The following is a 25271-nucleotide window of genomic DNA, read 5'->3' on the forward strand; positions in this document are numbered from 1 at the left end:
AATAACCTTTTAAAAACATCAACATTATAAAAGCCTAAAATGAACTTTAAAATGTATTACAATGATGTTTCATTCAATTTGATTTGAAAAGGATTACCCAATTGAAAATTTGTTTACTTGGGAAAAATCTACATAATATTGTATCCTTTATTTTGTGTTTCTTTGATAAATATCTTAAAAGCGGACTATGGTATTTAATTCATTGAAAGGTTGTGAATGTGTTGAAAATTTGAATGCGCTTTTGGCAATTAGCAAAAATTTGAATAGCTTCGGTTTCATTAATAATATGCTTATGTATATATTAGTGATTGATTTATTATCAAGTTGGGAAAATTTTTTCTACAAACCTGAATATTTAATAAAACGTATTATTTAAGATGCTTATCGGATATACTAACAAATTATTCTAAAACTATTTTCCTAAAAGAATTATTTTTACGAAAAAGGAAACTATTCAATTATCTCCACGCCTGTACCCCGTAATCATAATTTAGTCAGGTGGGCGTATTGTACTATACTTAAGTGGCCTTCCTCATTTCAATTCGCGCCCAAATTAGAATGTAAATACTTCATATCCTATACTATAAATATATCCTCAGTAGAATGGAATATTAAATGAAAAATATGATAAAATTTCGAGAAAAGTCTAAAGCATAAGACCAATGTTACTAAAGTTCAAAAACTCGAAGTACATTGCTATCACTGGAAGTTAATAACTCCAATAATTTAATTTATAAATCATGTTCGCTTTAAATACTAAAATGATCTTAAAATACTATTGCAGTCGTGATTGATTGAGATTATGAGTTTGGTTCGGTTTAATTTTTTCCATTTTTTAAAATAATTTGATTATTGATTTTGAATTGAGAATAAGTAATTGAAATGATATTAATTTGCCTTGGTTATAAAAAATACTCTCAGACCATCTAATAATTGCATCACAAATAAAAAATTCAAGATTTCAAGAAAAAGATTAGCCTTTTATTAAGGATTCCTAGTATGTTATTCATCCACTTATATAACACATTGAAATATCCTGTTTTAGCAATTAGTGGGACTTAAATTTTAGATTCCAAATTTGATTTAGAAAAATAAATGAATAATTCCATAATTTTCTGTAAACACTCTAGTAGACATATAAAGTAAAGCTAATCAAATCTCATTTATCAATCAGCTAACCATAACCAACGATTCTAAAAGTGATGTTCATTGAATTTTCCACAATAATTCGACGGTTTCGGTTTTAAGATCTGAATTTCGCGTTTATAGTGTGTTCAACAAAATTATTATTCAATTTGTAAAATGACGATAGAGTCCCTTTAATTTTCGAAAAAAAAATTCAGGGATAAAAAAATGAGTGAACAGATTTCTACCCTTTTAAAGATTCTTGTCATTGGTGAATCAGCTGTCGGAAAGAGTGCTTTACTTCTTAGATATATAGATAACGTTTTCACCCAAACATTTATGACAACTATTGGTGTTGATTTTAAGAATAAAGTTATTGACATTGATGGCAATAAAGTCAAACTTCAAATTTGGGATACAGCAGGACAAGAAAAATTCAGAGCAATTACAAAAGCTTATTATCGTGGTGCTCACGGTATTTTAGTTGTTTTTGATATTTCTAACGTTGAATCATTCCATCGTACCAGCGCTTGGCTCGATTCTATTAAAAACGAAAACTGCGATATAGAAGTTTTACTTATTGGAAACAAAGCAGATCTCGAAAGAGCTGTTTCAAAAGAAGAGGCTGAGGGCTTAGCTGAAAAATACGACATTCCATACTTTGAAACATCCGCCAAGGAAGATAAAGGCGTTACAGAAGCTTTCGAAAAGTTAGCGTATGCAGCTTATAAGAGATATCAAAATGCACCACACGATAAAGGCACTAAAAAGTTGGATGCACCTCAGTCTGAAGACAACAAGAAAGGATGTTGCTAAATTCATGTCTATTTTTTACAAATTTATTTTTAAACCATAATATCTTTTTTTATATGATCAGAACAATCTTTAGAATTGTTTGTGGGTGGATCAGATTAAATTTAATTATGTAAATTTACATAATAAAAGATATTTAACAAGTTATCTTCAGGTATAGATGAAATAGCTAGATGACTTGTGTATAAGTTAAATATTAATGAAAGCTCAATTTATTTAGATATCAAATATTGAAAATATAATATTCATTCGATTGAAGTCAAAAAAGAAAGATGAAAATACTGCATATAAAAATTTAACATAAAAACAAACAATAATATATAAATACAAAAAGAAATCAGTTGAATGATACCGGTTGGGGAAGCGATTGAGGATTGCTTGCAAGAGTAAAATCATCCATCAGCTCTTGTATATCTGCTTCCATTTCCAGATTGTATTTTCGTCTTCTTCTCATTAAAATAAATATAAATATAGAAATTCCTATAATCAATAGGATAACAATCAATGAGGCACTTATAAACACTACAAATGGGATCTTATTCAGACTATCATTTGATCGTGTTCCTGGATAAGTAGTTGGAATCTTTTGGCCAGGTATGTTTTTCATCAAAACAGTAATACTGGTCAAATTATCTCTGTTCGAATAATATGTAATATTGAATTGATGCTGCTCTATAAGATTAGAGCTTAAATTCACAAAATTTGATATGTTATTTTCGTCAGAATACCATTTAAACCAATAAAGTTGCGAATCGTAAGTAATATTTTTGCGTATTTGCCCAGTAAATGTGATTTGATCAATGGAATTTAGCATTAATTTAAAAGTATCATAATCTGTTTCTGAATCAAGATCTAAGCTCCATTCATGTGAATTGTACAAAATCGGCCAAAAACAAAATACTTGTTCGTTACTTATCTTAAATCGAGAATCCGAATAATTTTTTTCGAGAAGCAAAGTAACTGGTGAATAATTTACAATATATCGTGTATGTTCACATTCGTTTGGAAAAATAAAAACATCAATAGATATGTTTGTCTTCTTTTTTGCATTTAATTCGATATATCCTACGGATGCGCCAAAATCTACAAATGCAATCTTATCAGAATCTGCGTATTCACTATGAAGTTGAGTGTCAATATAATGTTTGAAGGAGCATTGAGGTGTTGAATATAAATAAACTGACATTAATGGATCAAATGAATGTATAAATAGTATATCATCCTTTTCTAAAGACATTTCAATATGTTCTGCATCCCCTTGTGTAAAATTTTTCTCTATAACAATCGCAATAATGTAAAAAATCATTTATCGCAAAAGTGCCGAAAATTTTATTTAAATTTTATGATTTAAGGGTGCACCCGTATGTACGTTTATTTGAGAGGAGGAGGATTACCCTCTCAATTTTGAGGGATTCGTTAGTTTATTTTCTCGATGAATATGCAATAAAATTTGATTTTTACCTTATCAATATACTTCATATAATATACACATGTTCATGTAAAAACTTTTTTCCAAAATCCTCTGGAATTAAGGGATTTTTGAATTTCAAGAATTTTTTTCGAATTTTTTCGAAAAAAAAAATATTTTCAGAACAGCCTTAACGGCTAAGATTTAGGAACAATGTTAAGTATCAAAAAGAAAGGAGGTCTGATATAGACAACATATATCGTTGAAGGTTGAAAAAATCTCTAATATTTGAGCCCAAAATTTCAAATTTTAATTTTTTGAAAAAAGAGGCCACCCGTATGTACGTTTATTTGAGAGGAGGAGGATTATATTTTTGAAAGGGTGAAACATTATGAATATGTTAATTATATAATAATATGTATTATTATAAAAAAGAAAAAAAAAGCACGTTAAAATTTTTCTTTCTTGATTTTTTACAAAATCTACTTAGAATTATGCAAAATATGACTAAATAATTATAAATTTCAAGTTAAATTTTAATTTTGATAAATAATTTAAATTTCAAAATATCAAGTTCAGTTCGACTATGTATGTAGTAATTCCTCAATAAAGTGCCAAAACCCTATTAAAATATATGAACATTTTCAACATTTTAATGTTTTTATTTAAAAATTTGACGGAATATGAGCTTCAAACAATTATTATGTAAATAAAAATAATTAAATATATGTATTTATTCGTATTACAACCGTAGTAAGTCGATTCTTCCTTTCTTCTACTGAGTTTTGAATTTGATTTCGAATTGTAAAGAGATTCAAAGGGAAAATACTAGCGGATAAAAACTACCTCCATGAAAGGGTCATAATGGAGTCAAGTTGTATTTTTTGATATTTTTTGCTTTTCGAGCCTAAATAGGTAGCCAAGATAATGCTTAAAAATAAGGTTCTAAATTCTGAAGTTTACATGGTCCTCTCGTGTGCACCCTTAAGAGAATAGATATGGTCTTACCATGATCAGTATGATCGTTTCTGTAAATAAAACCTGATGCTTTTGAACATTAGCATCATCTTGCCGTAAAGTGATTTCATTCACCTTTCGCATAGCCCATCAGTCGAAAATTCTGATGTAATAGTGTTGGCCGCAACGATATTTACGTTATTTCTAATTGATTAACAAAATAAAAAGAATATTACTGATTATATCGTCAACAAATGGACCATATTTACAGCTTTAGTACAAATATTAATATTTAGAAATCTTAGAAATGTAAATGGAGATACCCTCAATTTTTGACTTTTGCAACTTTTTCATGACCCAGGTATCTAAAATACCATTTATCGCCTTAAAAGCACCCTTAATTTATGCCAATTGACAAAATAAAGATATGTTTAGAATGCTGATATGATGGAGAATCATGCTGTATCATTATTGGCCAGCAATATATAATATTTAAGAAATCTACGAGATTATCTGATTTCATGAAACTCAATGTATACTAAGTTTCAGACTTTGAAATTTTAACATGTTGATATGGGTACATAGGGTTTATGATTCCAGTCATTTATTTAAAAAATTACAAAAATGAATTAATATGATGTGAGTAACAATGATAATAAACGCTTAATTACTAATATATTATTTTTTGGTAGGAATGAAATGTTTTGGTGACATTTATAGAAGTTAAGCTGAGAATCAAAAATGCAAAAATAATTTTAAATATTAGAAGCATTATTTGATGTCATTGAGTTTAGAGTCGTGTAGCTATATGAGTACAATATGTTATTGATGTATATATGCAATAATTGTGAAAATGAAATGTGAATCTCAAGATGAGTTGCATAATACTGCGTCATAATTTGAATTCAATATATACATAACATTACTAAATGTATTTTAAGATAATACAAAAAATTAAGCTTGCAAAAAGATATCGAAATGTAATTTTCATTAGATTCAAAGATCTGCATAGATTTCGATTTTAACTATTGATGAATTTGTCAAACCTCTATAATAATAGAATGTAGAACTAATTAAATATAATTAAATAAAAAAATACAAATTAAAGTGATATTATAAGAGATATATGTGATGTTACCAATATGACATGATATTGGAGAACTGAGAGAATTGTGATGTGAGACTAAATATGATTTTATTATGAATAGGAGAATAATTTTAGAAGAATTTCTTGAATTTAATATATCTGAATATGTAATTCGGCATATATTCTATATATATATATTGGTATATTAACTCGAAATAAGAATAGGAAAGATTGTTAATTAATAATATGAGATTAAGCGAAAATATATTGTTCTAATAGATGAGTGTGGAGATTCAATATATGTGAAGAGGGATATGTGAGAGGAAATATGTAAATTTAATAAAATATGCGATGAGAGAAAAAATAACAATGATTTATATGAAATATATGAGTATTGAAAAAGCCTGATTAGTGATTTCATGTCTGTAAAAGGAATAGATATTCTATGAGAAAGATGAAACGAATTAAAGAAGTAGAAAAAAAATTTAATTAAGATTGAAAAAAAATTGGAGTTTATGCAAATTTAAATAAGAAATATATTGCTTTTGGCATGAGAATGTCATTCTGGGAGACATTGCCTCTGCATGTATCCCAGAATGGAACACTCTTTTGCAATCAGAATGTGATTGCAAAACTTTGACCGACAAGAGTGTATTGTGCACTCTTGTCGGTCGCAGTGTCTCATTCTGGGAGACATTGCCTCTGCATTTATCCCAGAATGGAACAATCTTTTGCAATCAGAATGTGATTGCAAAACTTTGACCGACAAGAGTGTATTGTGCACTCTTGTCGGTCGCAGTGTCTCATTCTGGGAGACATTGCCTCTGCATTATCCCAGAATGAACAATCGCAATCACTTGAATGTGGAACTTTGACCGACAAGAGTGTATTGTGCATCCACCTTTGTCAATTAACTATGTTTTATAGAGACATCCCCTCACACATATTTTTTCTAATATAATTTTACCTTTTAATATTTATTTTTTATTTTTTGTGCTTTATATAACTTATGGTGTGTACCGAACTATCTTACAGACTCTACTGAGCTATTTCCACATATAAACATGTGACAATAACGCATACATACTCCCTTCGTATTCTGATCTCATGACATATTATCGCAAAAACTATATTTATACAACACACCTCATAAAGTCTCATTTTAGCCCTATCTAAGCGTTCAAAACCTATTTTCCCCGCGTAATCTGATTCTTCAGGCTCCGCTGATTCGATTTCTGCTGTCAGATCGTGAAAATATGCATCACATAACAAGATAAACCCAAATTACTTAACTTAATATTTTCCTTAAAATTTCCTATTCCTCGCTATGGGAATATTTATTATATCTTCCGTTTCCCCTCACAAATATATTTAATTTTCTGAATAATACGTATAATAAAATGAATAACTCAAAAACTAAAATACAATATTAATATTGGGTAATGACTCGATATGATCAAAACTTTTGAATTCATACATTTTTTGAAAAATTTGGACTTTTCAAAAATGATTTTGTTTGAGCATGAACGTGAAGCGAAATTTTAAGGAAAATATTAAGTTAAGTAATTTGGGTTTATCTTGTTATGTGATGCATATTTTCACGATCTGACAGCAGAAATCGAATCAGCGGAGCCTGAAGAATCAGATTACGCGGGGAAAATAGGTTTTGAACGCTTAGATAGGGCTAAAATGAGACTTTATGAGGTGTGTTGTATAAATATAGTTTTTGCGATAATGTCATGAGATCAGAATACGAAGGGAGTATGTATGCGTTATTGTCACATGTTTATATGTGGAAATAGCTCAGTAGAGTCTAAAGATAGTTCGGTACACACCATAAGTTATATAAAGCACAAAAAATAAAAAATAAATATTAAAAGGTAAAATTATATTAGAAAAAATATGTGTGAGGGGATGTCTCTATAAAACATAGTTAATTGACAAAGGTGGATGCACAATACACTCTTGTCGGTCAAAGTTTTGCAATCACATTCTGATTGCAAAAGATTGTTCCATTCTGGGAACATGCAGAGGCAATGTCTCCCAGAATGAGACACTGCGACCGACAAGAGTGCACAATACACTCTTGTCGGTCAAAGTTCCACATTCAAGTTATGAATGCGGAACTTTCTATCATTCTACGAGACCTCGAAAAGAACCTCACATCGACTCTCTCTTTCCGGCATCTTTACCGCATAGAAAGCTGCTCGTTCGCAACTTTGTGTGCAATCTAAGAGATGATTGCGGTAAAGATGCCGGGAAGATTGACGCTGCAGCCCCAGGCCGCACTCAGATTTCATCCCGCTACACAATTGTTCATCCAACAACTGTCATAGAGGTTGAAATTTTCGACCAGAAGTGAAACATATCATTTTTAAGACTGCGGCGCGCAAGCAAGTTTGAACCTTTCAAGGGTGATCAGTCCTTTACTCATTTCAAGACCTCTTGTTGCCTGATAAAACGATACTTCCTTCCTTGTGAGCCATTGAAAACCGCCAAACCGTCACAACTTGCTTCCTAAATTTTATTTGCGGAGTAATTATCATGCATATTTTATCGGATAATAATATCAAAGCTAAATTTCATATTATTTTTTAAAGATATGCATTTTCTGTCTAAATTTATTTTTTCTGTTTCCAATTCACGGAATAATATTCTTACAAGCATATACATAGCTAATATATATCATTTTAATAATAATAAAACCAAAATGATGTATTCTTCATATAGTTATTTAAAATTCGTTAACTAGAATTGTATTCAGAACGAGGCAAAGTTAGGAGATACATAAAAACCAATAACTTGATAAGTGATACCTTTTTTCCTGATATATCTATATGTGTTAATGTCAAACACGATTTGGAAAAATTAATTCTTTAAATCGGCTTAAGAATAAGACCAACATCAAAAGCATGGCTAATAAATTAATAAATCAATGTTTAATTACCGATTCATGCATTTTTTTCAAAATTTCAAATTTCAAATTTTTGTTTCTCCAAAATATTAATTGTTTCCACTAGATTAACAAATAAATAATAAATTGGATTAATGTAATGCCCAATCATTCATTTTAAATTTTAGATTTAAAACAATATTTTTCTCCATATTATTATAACATGAATCGCTATGATATAAGAAATATATTTTCAATATTGAAATTGAAAAATTCTAAAATTTTTGAAATTCAATTTGAGTGTGATGATCGATAACATATATTTTTTAATTAAAATATTGTGTCGCTATCATATAAATATACTATTTCTAAATTAAAAATAGGGAAAAAAGTACTATTTAATGATGAAATTGCTAATAATATCAATATATATATATTCATGCTGATATATTTTGGGAACAGATTGAAAATCACATAAATAGGATTGTGTTAGTTTGTCATGGATATAAAACAAATTTTCGAGCTAATTGAGCGAATTTAAATCACAAACACTTATATTTTCTATTACAAGGTATATTTGTAATATACAACCAGTAAATAGCTTTCTCTAACTTTTACCAGCTTAGATGATAGCAAATTAGATACGAATTTCATGACCCCTCACCAAATTCCACTAAAACATATACAAATAAAAGTACTAAGTGGGTATCATCTAACCCTAGAATTATAGCTCCTAGGACTCATCCTAGATGGTAGTTCTGGAAAAACACCTGGTTTTTGGAGTTGCAAAAGTTAAAAATTGAGGGTAATAAATAAAACATTTTGTTGTAGATCGAATAAATCGATTAAAAGCTATCCGATTGTTTTTTCTAAGAATTAGACACATCGTTATCTTATTACTGTTAAATCTTGATGGATAAAATAATAATTGATCAATAACTTGGCAATGAATTGCAAATATTAAAATGCAAACACAAATAATCATATAACAATTAAAAAACTTTCCATAACTTAAAATTTTTTATTTCCTAAGCCAAACTATTACTATAACAATAGCTAAGACAACTGCTACTACTGTTATTGCTGCAAATACTGCAATTAGTATTTTCTGCTGCTTTGAAGTAACTGTCTTCGTTCCATTTCCTTCTTTTGCTTTATCAAGTGTTGATTCATCGAAAATGTTAAGAGTAAATCATTTTTCTGCCTTTTCTGTTGTTGATGTTACTTTGACTTTGAGTGTAACAACCTTTTCAGTTTCATCACTTGGGATAGAGAATTGCAAAGGAACTCTAACCATGCCATCTTTGTTATCTTTCTCAAGAGAAAGCTTAAGAGTGTCTTTGTAGTAGACGAAAATAACAAACTTTGACTCAAAATCAGTATCTGGATCATTTACAACGGCAGTGAAGTTGAGCTTATCTCCTTTCTTGTATGTTTCTTCGAACTTTGGCTCGACATCAATACTAAGAACTGTGTTGTCTCTAATAATGATTGTTTGCTTCCTTTCTGTGGTTAATTTGCCATCATTAGCTGTAAACCTGATATCGTATTCGCCTACTGGTGTATCCTTAGGGATAGTGAACTTGAATGTCTTGATTTCATCAGTGTTAGTTACATTTGCGGAGTAAATAACTTTGCCATTGAAATAGATTGCGGTGGCAATTGTTTTATCACGTGCATCTGGATCTGAAACGTATCCTTGTATTGTAATCTCTGTTTCTGGTATGTCATACTTGTATTCAGGCCAGAAAATTGTAACTTTAGGTTTGGCATTTGGTGGTGAAATAGTAATATCAATATGCTGCTCAAGAGTGTTAGTACCCTGACGTGTATAAACAATAAGCGCATAAGCACCTATTGCAAACGGACCAATTTCAATATCAAATGAATCTGCCATCTTATCAAAGTATGTTGTGAAATCCTTCAATACACCATTGCTAACTGACATTCCTGACACCTTATTCACAAGGTTGTAGTTGGCAGAAATATAGGTATTCAAATAATAATAGCTGAATGAGCCTTTAATATGGATTTTCTCGGTTGGTTCATAATCATCCTTTATGAAGTCCTTTTCAAGGTTCAAAAGTGGTGGCTCATAATCATTCTTATGAATCATGAATGAAATTGTAACAGATTGGCCAGGCTCGAGATAGTTATTGGTCCAAGATTCGGATATCCAGTAAAGTGGAAATGCATCTCTTGAACTTGAATGTGTAAAGAATCTCACATTTTCATCACCACCAATACCTCTCAATTTACCATTTGTAACTGATGGGTGATTTTGCTGAACCCAAACATAAGAGTCGAAATCACCAAGATAAAAGTAAGCGCCAAAATTGGGTACCTGAGAGTAAAATGAAATATCTGGCGCGCCTGCAAAAACGAGAACAGTGCATAAGTCATATCTTTTTCCTTCTTTTCCAATATTTGTTAAAGTTTGCCTAACAATTGTATATTGCTTGTTTTCATCGTTTATTGTTGTTATCTTATAATCAAGTTCATCTTTAAGATCAGATATATCTTTGACTTTGTCCTGGCTGGCGGCATCGATATCCACGTGTGCAATTTTTGTATAAACCTGCTTGATCATAGATTTATTTCCAGAATCAACTTGATCATAGATGTTAAATGTGTATGGACCGGTTTTATAAGCTTCGATTGCTGACGAAAAGCGAGTTAAAAACAAGGAAAGCATTTCAAATAAACTATAAGCTGAGAAAAGTATTCAAATTTATCTGTTTGTAACAAAATATTGACAGAAAGATTGAAGAATAATAGTCAATTAATTTTGAATGAATCGTAGTCTTTAAAATGGGCGGGAGTGAAAGATAAATAAATGTAAAATTCATTTCACAAAATAATTAAGAAAATTAGTATGCAATATCTAAATACGACATAATTAGTGTGATTTAATTTGGCCGTAACTCAAATTTATTTTGAATGCCTATTCAAACTATCGGAAATCATAAAAATTTTTGAATTAGTAAATAATGATAGCCTACTTACATGGTTAAAATATTTCAAATTTCTCAATTTATCGCGCTTTCTTTCTTGAAAATGACAAAACTGAATTAGTTTATAATTTGTATTATTATTACAAGAGTGTATTTAGTCAAAATGTGTTATTTCTCTTATCGAACTTTTGATATTGAACAAGATCAATTAAAATGACATTTTCATTTTCATCACCAAAGTCACCAAATGCATTGCTCTTTGATACAATCGTGCTATGCAATATCTAATTTGATTTAATACGAATAATTACCGTAAAATAAGGCAACTTCTGATCGAGTCATGCCAAAATATATTGGATAAGAATAAAATAACTATAAATATGCTTAAAAAACAATAAGCCAGTACTTTCTACTAGTATGTTTCTCTATTCATTAAATCAAAGTAAATTTCATATTCCAGTCCTATTTTCTCATGCAAGTACTACGAATGACTTTTCCTTGTTATCACACAATAATTTTCTTAGAATTATGATCTTTAACATGATAATGGAAATTCATTATCAGAATACTTGAGATAAACGTTGCGAATTTTTCCTTATTTTGCATTTCTATTTAAAGTCGATTAAAAAAGAACTTACAAATTGAAAATAAAACGCAATTTAAAAAAAATTACTTTCTAAGCCAAAGAATTATTACTAACACTGCAACACATACTGTGACAACAGCCATTACTGCGAGAACAATGATCAATACCTTCTTTTGTTTTTGCTGCTTTCTTTGTACAGAAGCTGCAGTTGCTTTAGCTTTATCTTCGGATTGTTGAATCTTCAAAGTTACACCAGTCTCTGATTCTTCATTTGTGCCTTTTACCTTTACAGAGATATGTGCTGATGTTTCTTTCTCATCACTTGGAATTGAAACAGTCATTGGAACTCTAATGATACCATCAGAGTTTGATCTTGAAATTGAAGTTTTTTGATGCTTATTGTAATAGAGAGAAATTGTAAACTTGGAATCAAAGTTAGTATCTGGATCAACAACTACGGCTGTGAAATTAACAACATCGCTTTATTGAATGTCAAATTGAAGTTTCCTTCAAGATCAATTGACAAAACACTGTTGTCTTTGACAACAATATCAAATGATTTTTCTGCAGGTAAAACTCCACCTGTTGCTACGATTTTAATCTTATAATCGCCTGGAGCTGTTCCTTCTGGAATCTTGAAACTGAGGGTTCTTGAATCATTGACTGTTTCCAAATTTCTGAGAAAGCACCTTTTGGTTATTGAAATAAACTTCTGTTGTGATTTCAGTAACAGAAGTATCTTTGCTATAAATATATGCTGCGAGGTTGACATCTGATTTAGGAATGTAATACTGGTAATCTAAAGGAAGTGGGATGATTTTTGGTTTATCATTAGGACCATAAATTAAAACCGATTTTTCCCAAACTAATTCTGATTCAGTACGTTCGTTTCTTGTAACAACTCTTAGTTTAAAGTTTCCTTTCTGTGAAACTTTGATATTTTGATCAAACTGAACAGTTGTTGTATCTTCTGTGACTCTTGTGCTTCCAAGAGTATCAGTAAGAATGACATTATCACTTGATGGATCATATACTTCATATCTAGCTGAGATTGGTTCATCAACAACATAACTTGAGAAAGATCCTTTAATTGGGATTGTTTCTTCTGTATCATATTCATCTCCAATTAATTCTGATTGAAGTTTCAGGATTGGTGGATTGTATTCATCATAATAGATGAGGAAAGAGAATGTTGATGATTTACCTGGTTCAAGCCAGTTGTTTGTCCATGAGGTTGCAAGCCATTTCAAGTCTTCGCCATCAGGATTGATCTCAGAATTACGATTTGTGAAGAATTTTGGATTGTCACCATTTCCAATACTGTATTCGTTCTTGTTTGTGACATTTGGATGGTTTTCGTAAACCCAGGTGAATTCAACAGCTGGTGTGTAGATGTATGCACCAAAATTATTGATTGGCTGAGCACTCATATCCTGATCTTCTGGATAGTAGTTCTTGAATTTAATTGCTGTGCAAAGATCAAGTCTTCTTTTAGTTGTTGCTGTATTCTTTATTGTTTGTCTGATCACTGTGAAATTGCCATCAGGATCATTATACGTATCTATAGAGTATTCAATATTGGGAACATCTGAAATATTAACAACTTTATCTTGGTTCTTTCTTTGAATATCTTCATATGCTACTTTTGTATAGATTTGGTCAACAATTGTGAAATTGTGGCCATACTCAGTGTGATAAATGTTATATGTGAACTTGCCTGTTTGATAAGCTTCAATGGATCTTGCATCCTGCAATAAAAAAGTCCAAATCATTACAAAGTGAAATGATTTTGATAAAGCCGATTCAATTGAATTCTAAAATTACAAATTTAATATAAGAGCTATTAATCATTGAAATTGAAGATTTTTTCCCACTGACCTATTTTGCATTCAAATTTTTGAAAGTTAACGAGGCCTTTCATTAATATATTTAATCGTTGTCAGATGTTAGAGTAGCATGCAGTGTTGATGGACTATCTAATTCTTGGACTTTGTTTTTGAGAGCCTCTCAAAATCGACAATACAATTGTCAAAAAAATTGAAAAATTCAATCAATTTTAAAATCATTTTATGAAAAAATATTCGCGCTATTTGACATTAATTTGAAATGAATATATTAGCCGCAGTAAAATTGTATACTGTAGATCTTATAATTTTTAGAAAATATTCTTTTATTCATGAAATTAAAGAAGATTTTTATGAAACTATATAAAATATACTCTCATTATACCAGAACTTCTATTTGCATGATTTTAGTCTTTGTTACTTGTTTGTTATGATTTTCTGTTAAAAAATACAAATTGAATTTCAAAACTTAAAATAGTAAAGCTAGAGATGGAATTTTTGACATACTTTTTATGTCAACAATTTTGCATGGATTAATAAGTTAAAAAATGTATATTTGATAGAATGACATTATCTTTCCTGAAATTCACTGGGATTCTCATGAATCAATGAGATACATATAGCATGAGTATATTAATAATATGTAAATATCTTTAAATTGGTGTTAATTGTTCAAATTTACAGGCCAATCTTAAAATTCATTATGATTTAATATTATGGATTAATGTAGTTACCAAATATTAAATCCAGAATGTTCCTTTAAGATTGATATAAAATTGTAAAGTTTTGTAAAGATAAACTTTTTATTTCCCGATAAATGAAATTTGGATTCAGACCCATTAATTTCTTATTTTCTGAGCCATAAGACAACGATAACAATGGCAACAATGACTGCAAGAACAACAAATACGCTAAGTACTGCGACTAATGCAGTCTTCTTTTTAGCTTCCTTCTTGGCGATTTGTGATGATGCAAGCTCGCCAGTTTGAGCTTCTTGGAAGATTGAGAATGGATGTGTTTTGTTAACAGACTCGTATTGTCCTTCAACTTTTACTGTGATCGTTCCCTTAGTAGATGTTTCTGTTTCTGGGATTGTAAGTGATAAAGGAATTCTCATTTCGCCTTGTAAGTTCTCTACGTGCTTAGACTGCTTGAATGTTTCACCATATAAAAGAGAAACCTTAAAGCTTGTGTCAGTGTTTGTATCTGGATCAACAATATAAGCATTGAATGAAATTTTATCTCCTTTGTGATATGATTCTTTGAGCTTTGGTTCGAAATCAACTGATAATACTGTGTTATCCTTGACAGTAATTTTAAGGGTCGTTATTGTAACCTTCTTTCCATCACTTGCTGTAAAATTGAGTTCATGAATTCCTGGCTTTGCATCCTTTGGGATCTTGAATGAAATTGTCTTATTATCTGCTGTGTTTGGAAATGCTTTAGTAAAAACTTCTTTTCCATCAAAGTAAACTCTTGTGTCAATTGTCTTATCAGCAGAATTAGCATCTGTAATTGAAGCTGTGAATACTGCATCAGTATTTGGAATAAAGTATGTTTTATCTTGATCAAAGATTATAATTCTTGGTTTTGCATTTGGATAATCAACTGTAATTTCAATTGGATATTCTAAAGTGTAATTATATTTATCATTTGATGATATTATTACAAGAGTATATGATCCTGGTGTTGTGATTGGATCGATCTTCTTAGAAAATTCGAATTTTGTGCGTCCCTCAGTTACAGAATCTTGTTGAAGTATTTTTTCCATAACAACCTTACCTGTTGAATCAAAAAGTCTGTAGCGAATGGAAATATCTGAATAAATTATGTTTGTGTAGTAAGCACCTTGGATTTGGATTGATTGATTTGTGAAGTATTCATGCCGAATAACAGATTTGTCAAGCTCTAAAAATGGTGGTTGATAATCATCATCATGTATCATGAATGAAAATGTTTTGGATTCTCCTGGTTGGAACCAGTTGTTTGTCCAGGATTCTGCAAACCAAAGTGTATTGTATTCTTTATCCTCTTTCAAAAAACGAGAATTATCTGTGAAGAATCTCATTGTCTTTTTACCCCAGCTTAATTCATTATAGTTTGTAACAAGAGGATGGTTCTGGAAAACCCATGTTTTAGTATGTGTAAGACGTAAATTAAGATAAATACCAAAGTTTGAAATATAATATGTTTCAACTTCTTTATCATCTTCATCGAACATGATAGCTGTGGACAAATCAATTCTTTGTTCTTTAGAAGCAATATTTTTAATTGTTTGTTTGATAACGGTATATTGATCACCATTGTTTACAACTTCTACTGAGTGTTCAAGAATGTCCTTCATATCATCTATTGTTTTAATAAATTTTGAAGCATTTTTACTACCAAGATCAACTTGGGCGAATCTAATTTCAAGTTGTTTGATGATGCTGATTTCTTTGTTCTTCTGATCAGAATAATCAAGGATATCAAATGTGTGCTGATCTTTCTTTTGTCCTCTAATAGATACTGCTAGTTGGGCGAATAATAAAGAAAGCATTATTTTAAAAGTGAATTAATAAGAATTTTATATTTGAATTGTTCAATATTCACAGTTTGAACTAAACCGAAACATATTGAAAATTGTAATTGATAAAAATGCAATTGCAAGGTTAAACATGTGAAATTAAGTGATTTGGATAAAATTTTTATGAATTTTATAAATCAAAAGAATTTGAGTATTACTAAGGAATATAAAAATGAAGGCAGAAATTGATTGATGGCGGATTGGATAATGAGGATTAGAATTTGTTTGATTACATTGAATAATTGAATCGATATTTATCCATTTCCAAAATAAAGAAAAATGAATGTAGTTTGGATTAAGTAAAATAATAAAATAAAAAAACATTGTAATTGAAAAATGAGTCCTATTTGTTAATAATCGTTTTCGGGTCAAATATCCATTTATGGAGAAGAATACTCTGATATCCTGCTATGATAATTTTTTTCTGAAAAATTTTGAAAGCACTATTGAATTTTTAATTAACAATGTCAAATTTTAGTTCAGATATTTATGGAGAATAAATTCTAGAGATAGTATGATTTCAAATGGAGTTAAAAGAAGATTTTCAATGTAAATTTAAAAAATTGCAGAAGATTTTTAATGTAAGGTTTTAATTTATTTCATTGCTATTTATTTGTACATTAGATTTTCTGTCATGTGGATATAAAAAAATGAATTGAGGTCTGATTGATGGGGTATTTGAACTTTTCAAATGATTGATAAGAACACAAAAGTTTAAAATAATATCTTAAATAATGTGTGAATAAATAATATTTAAAATAGCATAAAATTGACGGTAAATATTTAGGATATATGTATATTTAATTATACTATGAATATGTAACAAGGAAATGATGTATTGCAAGAATATTATTAAAAAATGTGTGATGAAGTGATAAAATGAAATGAATAATTCGTAATGCTTGGGGTTTGAAAGAATAACCATAGAAATGAAATGTCTAATCCAATATTGATACTATTTGTTAGGCTGATTTCTTAAATTAACGAAATGATCATTATCGCAATTGAACTTTTAATAATGTTAAACAAATTTTTATTCACAAAGAAAAAGTATTAAGATCACTTGTGGAAATCCTCCCTAACTCAGTTGGTTAGAGTGTCAGACTGTTAATCTGGAAGTCGTGTGTTCGATCCACACGGGAGGAGCTTTTTTCTTTTTCCATATCAAAAAGAATTTTTACAGCTTCTGAAAATTTTCCTTACTTTTCTGCGATGACAAGTGGAGTCCCTATTTCCATGCGTTCAAAAATTTACTAACTTCATTAAAATTTATCATTTTGATGCTTTGACAAGAAATTTAACGATTTCTAAGATTTTCCGTTAAGATGATGCTAAGGAAAGTGGAGCCCCTTTGTCCATGGATGCAGAACGTTACTACTTCTGATAATCTTGCCTAATCGGCAGTTGTATTAGTGGATTATTAATTAATACAGAATCTAGTATTTGTATTTTCGTTTCAAATCATTCAGATCTAAACATCTGTTTGTAAGATCATACGTTGTAATTTCTCTGATGAGTGATTTAAACAGATTATCGTATTTAGATTTTCTTTTTGATCTTGTTGGATATTTTATTAATGCCGTCTTTGAATCGTTTAACTAGAAACAATGTATCGAATGCATGCTTAATTTGTAAACTGAAAAAACGATTCAATGTAGAACATGTGATACGCTATTCTTGGACATTCTTTGAAAACGGTAAATAGCTCCAGGAGTTCTATAGTTTCTCAAATTATGTTCAGCTTCATCAAAATTTGAGAAAATCTTGACTTCAGAAAACTCTTGGTATAATTTGTGCTTGTACTAGTCGATAACATGCGAGAGGTATTGATTATAACAATCTAAAGGAGGTCAGAAATGTGTGGAAAATGGGTTTGGAATATCAGTTTTAAAAAATGTTTATCGGTAAACTCATGAAAATTTTGGATCAAAAGATTTTGTTTGATGCCATATGAATTTGGAATTCCGAGGATATAAATTAAGAATGATATTGTTTCCTAAGATTTCAGTGTAAAATGATAATAAATCGGTGTAACACATTGAAGTGATGCATTGTTGAAGCTTTAAGTTGTCACTTGAATAAAGTTCAGGCAAAATTGTTTTCTGCCTTTTGGAAATCTATCCTTGATCCGTATCATCTTATCAAGAAAGCCTCTGTGAACAAAAATTTTGGCAATAGGATGGAACCAATTAATGATTCGTATGTAGAAGATGAATTTTTTGAATGATAATAAACGTAAATTTTTTCGTATTTCAAAATGAGCTATTTCGTTAATAAAAGATTTTACTTATACCTAAATTTTAGATTGAACATTAAAAAAGTCAATTTGAAGTTATAATTTTTACTAAATCATTATTTTTATAATTTTTAAAGGCAAATAATATTTCTCAATGTAAAATATTATAGATTTTACGATTTAATTTTTCCAAAATTTTTTTAATTTTAGAATTTTCATAGAATTTTCTTGAAATTTTTCATTAAATATGATTTTTTGAGAAAAATTTGGAATTTTTTGCTCTATAATCATAATGTCATTCAACAATATATAGTGTTATCTAACGTTTTTCACTTAATATTTAACATAATTCACTAACTTTTTATATTTCATTCAAAAATTGCTTGTAAAATTCAAAATTCATTAGATAAAACATAACAACAAACTATTTTTTTATTTTCTGTGATTCAATTTTTGCCTTACGCCTATTGTATCGCATTTTTCTATCAAGGCTAATAGCCCTACGAACTTCTGCGTCAATAGATTCCATAGTTTCTCTATCTAGATCGCCCAGGTAAATCTCTCCTTTATGTTTCTTGATCCTCGGGCAAGTTTTATAAATGGAAAGTAAAATATCTCTAATATAATTGGTATGATGTATCAAAAAAGGTGCAGAACTTAGGTCCATGCAGTTAATACTTCCAATATCATAATTGGAAAAATATGCAAGGTTGGCAGATATAATTCCACCTGTCCAATTTAAAGCTTTCATATTAATACCAAAGTCTTGGTATTTCTTCGTATAGTATAGGTATGAGATGATTGATTGATCAACGATATTCTTTCTTTGGAAATCATCATCCCAGAAATAAGATTGTACTAAATCGAGCAATTTTAGAGTCTGTACTGGATTTCCGAAGTATGCAGCTGGTGTAACTATATAGTTTTGTTCGGATATTTCGTCTTGAAAGTAAGTTTGTATATCAATAAAAGTTTCATCTTCTTCTTCGATAGTAATATTCTCGATATAGTTATATACAGAATCTTCATGCATGAAATATTTGAAAGGATCGCTCTGAAATGCTGTATCTGCTAAGTCACACATCATTATTCGATCAATTTTATAATAAAATGCTGAGAGGAACTCTCTGTATACCAATGTTTTCATTTGGTATAACTCGTATCTCAGCTGAATCTGACTTTGGCCTATGTTATAAACTATTACATCACATAGTGGATAAAAGTCTGAAAATGAATATTTGTATAGTTTTTGATAGGCAATTTCGTCAGCAATTATTACTATTTTGGCTCGGCATTTCACAGTCCTAAGCATTCGAATAAATGGAGGAACTGATTGTGGACTGCCGAAACAAAATGTTACAATAACATCTCGAAATGTAGAATCACCAGGCCAATTAGATGGAGTGAAAGAACATTTCGGACAAAAATAAATGTCTCTTTCTTTATTAAGTAGATATTCATTCGTTGAATTGTAACTCCAGAGATTATCAGTGTAAAAGGTTTTTCGTAGGAGAATAGATTTTGATGTAATCTCGAAATTCATATCTGATTTAAATTTTTTATTTTGAATGATAATCAGATAAACTGTTATCAAGAAAGGAATAATGAAATACACCTTTTCGTTAAGTGGATGCCTGCGCCTTTGAGGTGATTTCATTTACTCTTTTCGATAAGCAATTTCAGTTTGGAACAAAAATAAAAAAACTTTCTTTCACTATTGGCGATTACAATGTAGTAATAACGTCTTTATATGTTTAAGTACTTTATCAATTTGAAACGTGCTTTTTTGCTAGAAATAAGGATAGGAATGATATCATAATACTGGAATCAGTATTACATTTTTATTGGGGCTATGAGTTATTAAGTATTGCTCGTTGAACTCAAATTTCAAATTTTGATTTCGTGGAACCTAATTTTGAGATTAGTTAAAGATATGATTTCTAACATAATGTATGTGTAATACTCAAAAACCCATAATATTATGCAATATTCGATATGAATTTCAAAACATGAAATTTAATTTCATCCTTTCTAAGAATACCCTATTTATAATATTTAACAATATTCGCAGCTTATTGGATTGGTTATGAAATTGAGAGTTTGAATGAAAAATTCTAAATCAAATCCTCAATACCACATCAGTCTAAATTAAACAAAATAATTCATTATATCTGATTCTTAGGTAATTAAATTTTTGAGAATAAACCGTTGATGAAATTCAAAAGTCTCTTTCAACCTATAAAATCATTTTCGTCGTAACCGGAAAGAAAATTCCTTATTGCGGCATATAATACCTCTGAAATATTACTCATCTTATCTTTTGATAAGTATAACACATTGAATAAAATTGAGAATAAGTCAAAAATTGTTAAGTCGATTTTGAAAATTGAATTGCTTTTATTTTTCCAAAGATCTTAAACTCACATTTTTTGATAATATTAACGTGCAAGTATATTATTCCATAATACCTATTACTAATAAGATATAATAATTATTCTTTGATTATTTTTTTCAGAGAAATGAAATATGAATAAAAAACAATCATATTTAATGGACGACAATCATGAACCCGGAGGTAAAGAACCAAGTACATTTGAAGATGAATCAACATTGCGCAAAAGGTTTTCACCTGAAGAAGACGAAAGACTTAAAATGCTTGTAAATACTATGGAAAATGTTCATTGGAAGGAAATTGCAGAGCATATGCCAGGAAGAAATGCAAGACAATGCAGAGATAGGTACAACAATTATCTTTTCAAGGAAATAATAAATAAACCTTGGACTCAGCAAGAAGATGAAGTCATCATGAATTTATTCGAGTTGGTTGGCCCAAAATGGTCTCTTATAGCTAAATCTCTTAGTGGTAGAAGCGGAAATAATGTAAAGAACAGATGGTATAAGTTTTTGAAGAAAAACTTAAAGAATTTTCATAAAAATTCAATTCAAAAGAATAAATGTAGAGATGAAACATTATTATTTTGGAACCTAATTACAGAAGAATTGGAGGGCTTTCAAGCACTTAAGGAATTCGGAATCTAATTTTAATCAAGTTTATTATTGCAATGCAAACTATATTTATCTATAATAAAAGTATGTCAATATTAAGAATAAAGTTTTGAAGTAAATCATATCTCATTTCAACAATATTTGATGCAAATTTCTTATGGATTATCTCATTTCAACAAATAAAGTTTTAGACTATAAGCATACATTATTGTAAATATGTAGGCCACATTTTTGCAATAAAATCTAGAGCAATATCGTAATTTATTTTAAAATTTTTGTTTCATGAATTTTTAAATATGTAATGATGATTTCATTACATCATTCTATTAAATTGAGGAAATAACTAATGAGCTTACCAGTGGAATATGCGCCGACATATATTATATAATAACATGTAGTTGATAATTATGAAAAAATAGAATTCGATGCGAATGATATTGAAAGTTGTTTTGTAATTTGATATTTTTCTTATATGTGTTAATTAGTAAATGGCTTGTTTGTTGTGATAGTACTGTGAAAAATGAAAGGTATTTTAAATTAAAAAATTGAGATTTTGAGATATCTCTAGAATTAAGAATTTATTATGTATTTGACTTTTATATAACTATGTGTAAAGGATCTCGATGTCGATATGCTTTAAATAAAATTAAATAAAATGAGATAAAAAATTAAAATGGACAAGAAGATATATGGAAATGTAATTTGTATTGTGTTGGTTGTTGGCAAAATGATTTTAATACAGATTTAAGGATTTGGAATGGATTTGAAATTAAATGATTTTAATTCAAGGAGTAATAAGATTTTGAACTGGTTTTTATTTTGTGAATGTAAACTCCTTCCATAGGATATGTATTAGAAAGATAATTTTAAACTTTTTGAAAGAATTGTTTTTTTGTTGAGCGATTTTCTCATATTTAATAATATATTTAAGTTGGCGTATCTTACGCCCTTCCAAAAATATGTATTAGAAAGATAAATTTTAAACTTTTTGAAAGAATTGTTTTTTTGTTGAGTGATTTTCTCATATTTAATAATATATTTAAGTTGGCGTATCTTACGCCCTTCCAAAAATATGTATTAGAAAGATGACTTATAATTTCATAAATTATTTTGTCCCGACGGTTTGAGCGGTTATCAGAATGGTTGCTTACACAATGCGTCAGCAAAATGTCGGTTGGGGTGCCCTTCTTGGCCTCCTGAGTACTCACCAAGATACCCCAGCTCCCGCAAAACACCTCCCTTAGGTGCGCATTACCTGACGGCATTATTTTGCAATTATTTCAAATTTTTTAGATGTCTTTTGTTAAAGTTTGTTAACTAAAGACTTGAAAACAGCTTACCGCTTCAAGCTGCTCTCTTCCCGGTTCCTCTGCCGCAATCTTCTGTTTGATTGTGCGCAAAGCTCTCCTCCTTGTGAACTTTGCCTGACAGATACACCTGGGAGACAGCATTCGGACATCTTACCGCTTCAAGCTGCTCTCTTCCCGGTTCCTCTGCCGCAATCTTATGTCTGATTGTGCGCAAAGCTCTCCTCCTTGTGAACCATGGCTGATAGAAAGAACTGAAAGACAGGATAGGAGGAACATGCCGGTTCAAGTTAACTTGCAATATGCTTCTGATTTGTGATTTTAGATGAAAGATTAGCGAAATCGCATTTAATTTGGATAGAAGGATTCAATTTTATGAAGCAGGCTCGTAGAAAATATGCAGGAATAGCACAATCTTTTGCAATCACAACGCGATTGCAAAACTTCGACCGACAAGAGTGTATTGTGCACTCTTGTCGGTCTGCATGTCTCCCAGAATGACACAATCTTCTGCAATCAGAATGTGGTTGCAAAACTTTGACCGACAAGAGTGTGTTGTGCACTCTTGTCGGTCTGCATGTCTCATTCCGGGAGACATTGTCACTGCACGTCTCCCAGAATGAGACAATCTTCCGCATTCATAACTTGAATGCGGAAGTTTGACCGACAAGAGTGCACAATACACTCTTGTCGATCTAAATGTATCTTACAATCAAAGACACTTTCATACAATCTTTTCGAAGTTAAAAAAAAAATTTAATTATTTCTTTCTTTTGTTTATTAAATCGCCTTACTCACGTACTAATCTCTTTTAGAGACTCTATCGAGCTATCCCCACATATAAACCTGTGACAATAATACATATTTACTCTCTTCATATTCTGATCTCATGACACATTATCGCAAAAACTATAATTATACAACACATCTCATAAAGTCTCATTTTAGCCCTATCTAAGCGTTCAAAACCTATTTTCCACACGTAATCTGATTCTTCTGGCTCCGCTGATTCGATTTCTGCTGTCAGATCGTGAAAATATGCATCACATAAAGAGATAAACACAACTCAAAATTATTGCTTTTTTTTTCAAATTGTCTATTCATCCATCTTTACATATTTATTATCTCCTCCGTTTCCCCTCACAAATTCTTTTAATTTTCTGAATAATACGTATAATAAAATGAATATCTCAAAAACTAAAACACAAAATTAATGTTGGAAAATGACTAGATATAATCTGAACTTTTGAATTCATACATTTTTGGAAAAAATTGAATTTTCAAAAAAAGAGCTTATTTAGGTATGAACCTGAAGAGAAATTTTAAGGAAAATATTAAGTTGTGCAATTTGCATTTATCTCTTTATGTGATGCATATTTTCACGATCTGACAGCAGAAATCGAATCAGCGGAGCCAGAAGAATCAGATTACGTGTGGAAAATAGGTTTTGAACGCTTAGATAGGGCTAAAATGAGACTTTATGAGATGTGTTGTATAATTATAGTTTTTGCGATAATGTGTCATGAGATCAGAATATGAAGAGAGTAAATATGTATTATTGTCACAGGTTTATATGTGGGGATAGCTCGATAGAGTCTCTAAAAGAGATTAGTACGTGAGTAAGGCGATTTAATAAACAAAAGAAAGAAATAATTAAATTTTTTTTTTAACTTCGAAAAGATTGTATGAAAGTGTCTTTGATTGTAAGATACATTTAGATCGACAAGAGTGTATTGTGCACTCTTGTCGGTCAAACTTCCGCATTCAAGTTATGAATGCGGAAGATTGTCTCATTCTGGGAGACATGCAGTGACAATGTCTCCCGGAATGAGACATGCAGACCGACAAGAGTGCACAACACTCTTGTCGGTCAAAGTTTTGCAACCACATTCTGATTGCAGAAGATTGTCTCATTCTGGGAGACATGCAGTGACAATGTCTCCCGGAATGAGACATGCAGACCGACAAGAGTGCACATACACTTTGTCGGTCAAACTTCCGCATTCAAGTTATGAATGCGGAAGAGTGTCTCATTCTGGGAGACATGCAGTGACAATGTCTCCCGAATGAGACATGCAGACCGACAAGAGTGTACACTCTTGTCGGTCAAACTTCCTAATACAAAATTTGATTCCCTTATTATCTTCTTAACAAAACTTAAGATTTCAATAATACATCATGAAAACATTCATTTACTACATTCACACTGTTATTCCTTTCTATAAATTAACTCATTTAATAGAATCTTGTTTTTATATCTTATTATTTTCTCATAATACTTCTAATTCCTCTATTTCCTCTTCCACATAAAATTTAATTTTGTAATGCTATCATATACACTTAATGTTTTCAAATTTTCAGATTTAAATTTAATCTTTATTTTCATCATCATTTATAATCTTGTTCCTATATAAAGTTATAATAAATTATCGTCAGATTCTAATATTTATGATTCTTACTACTCAATTCAATATAATTATGTTAGTCAC

The 25271-nt window shown here is 30.0% G+C and overlaps 5 protein-coding genes and 1 non-coding gene across 6 annotated transcripts, besides 1 other annotated feature; 3 read left to right on the top strand and 3 right to left on the bottom strand.

Annotated features, from left to right (window-relative positions):
- Positions 1–1316: 1316 nt before the first annotated feature.
- Positions 1317–1979, top strand: TVAGG3_0281930 (GTPase protein; the record flags this gene model as incomplete). Its single annotated transcript, XM_001326798.1, has 1 exon — positions 1354–1941. The coding sequence occupies one exon, from the start codon at positions 1354–1356 to the stop codon at positions 1939–1941; it is 588 nt and encodes a 195-aa protein (XP_001326833.1).
- Positions 1980–3289: 1310 nt separating this feature from the next.
- Positions 3290–4330: a mobile genetic element.
- Positions 4331–9282: 4952 nt separating this feature from the next.
- Positions 9283–10978, bottom strand: TVAGG3_0281950 (uncharacterized protein; the record flags this gene model as incomplete). The annotated part of the gene is made up of 1 exon (XM_001326799.2): positions 9476–10978. One exon carries the CDS (start codon positions 10976–10978, stop codon positions 9476–9478), a length of 1503 nt encoding a protein of 500 aa, XP_001326834.2.
- A 2806-nt stretch (positions 10979–13784) lies between these two features.
- On the bottom strand, positions 13785–16245 carry TVAGG3_0281960 (uncharacterized protein; the record flags this gene model as incomplete). Its single annotated transcript, XM_001326801.2, has 1 exon — positions 14515–16206. One exon carries the CDS (start codon positions 16204–16206, stop codon positions 14515–14517), a length of 1692 nt encoding a protein of 563 aa, XP_001326836.1.
- Positions 16246–17305: 1060 nt separating this feature from the next.
- TVAGG3_0281970 lies at positions 17306–17379 on the top strand. Its single transcript has one exon. It is a non-coding gene; the product is annotated as a tRNA-Asn (tRNA).
- A 1506-nt stretch (positions 17380–18885) lies between these two features.
- Positions 18886–20012, bottom strand: TVAGG3_0281980 (uncharacterized protein; the record flags this gene model as incomplete). Its single annotated transcript, XM_001326802.1, has 1 exon — positions 18894–20012. One exon carries the CDS (start codon positions 20010–20012, stop codon positions 18894–18896), a length of 1119 nt encoding a protein of 372 aa, XP_001326837.1.
- Positions 20013–21019: 1007 nt separating this feature from the next.
- TVAGG3_0281990 (RNA polymerase II transcription regulator recruiting protein) lies at positions 21020–21508 on the top strand (the record flags this gene model as incomplete). Its single annotated transcript, XM_001326803.1, has 1 exon — positions 21020–21508. The coding sequence occupies one exon, from the start codon at positions 21020–21022 to the stop codon at positions 21506–21508; it is 489 nt and encodes a 162-aa protein (XP_001326838.1).
- Positions 21509–25271: the final 3763 nt, after the last annotated feature.

This window comes from Trichomonas vaginalis, chromosome V (genome assembly GCF_026262505.1).
Source record: "Trichomonas vaginalis G3 chromosome V, whole genome shotgun sequence".
Lineage (NCBI taxonomy): Eukaryota > Parabasalia > Trichomonadida > Trichomonadidae > Trichomonas > Trichomonas vaginalis.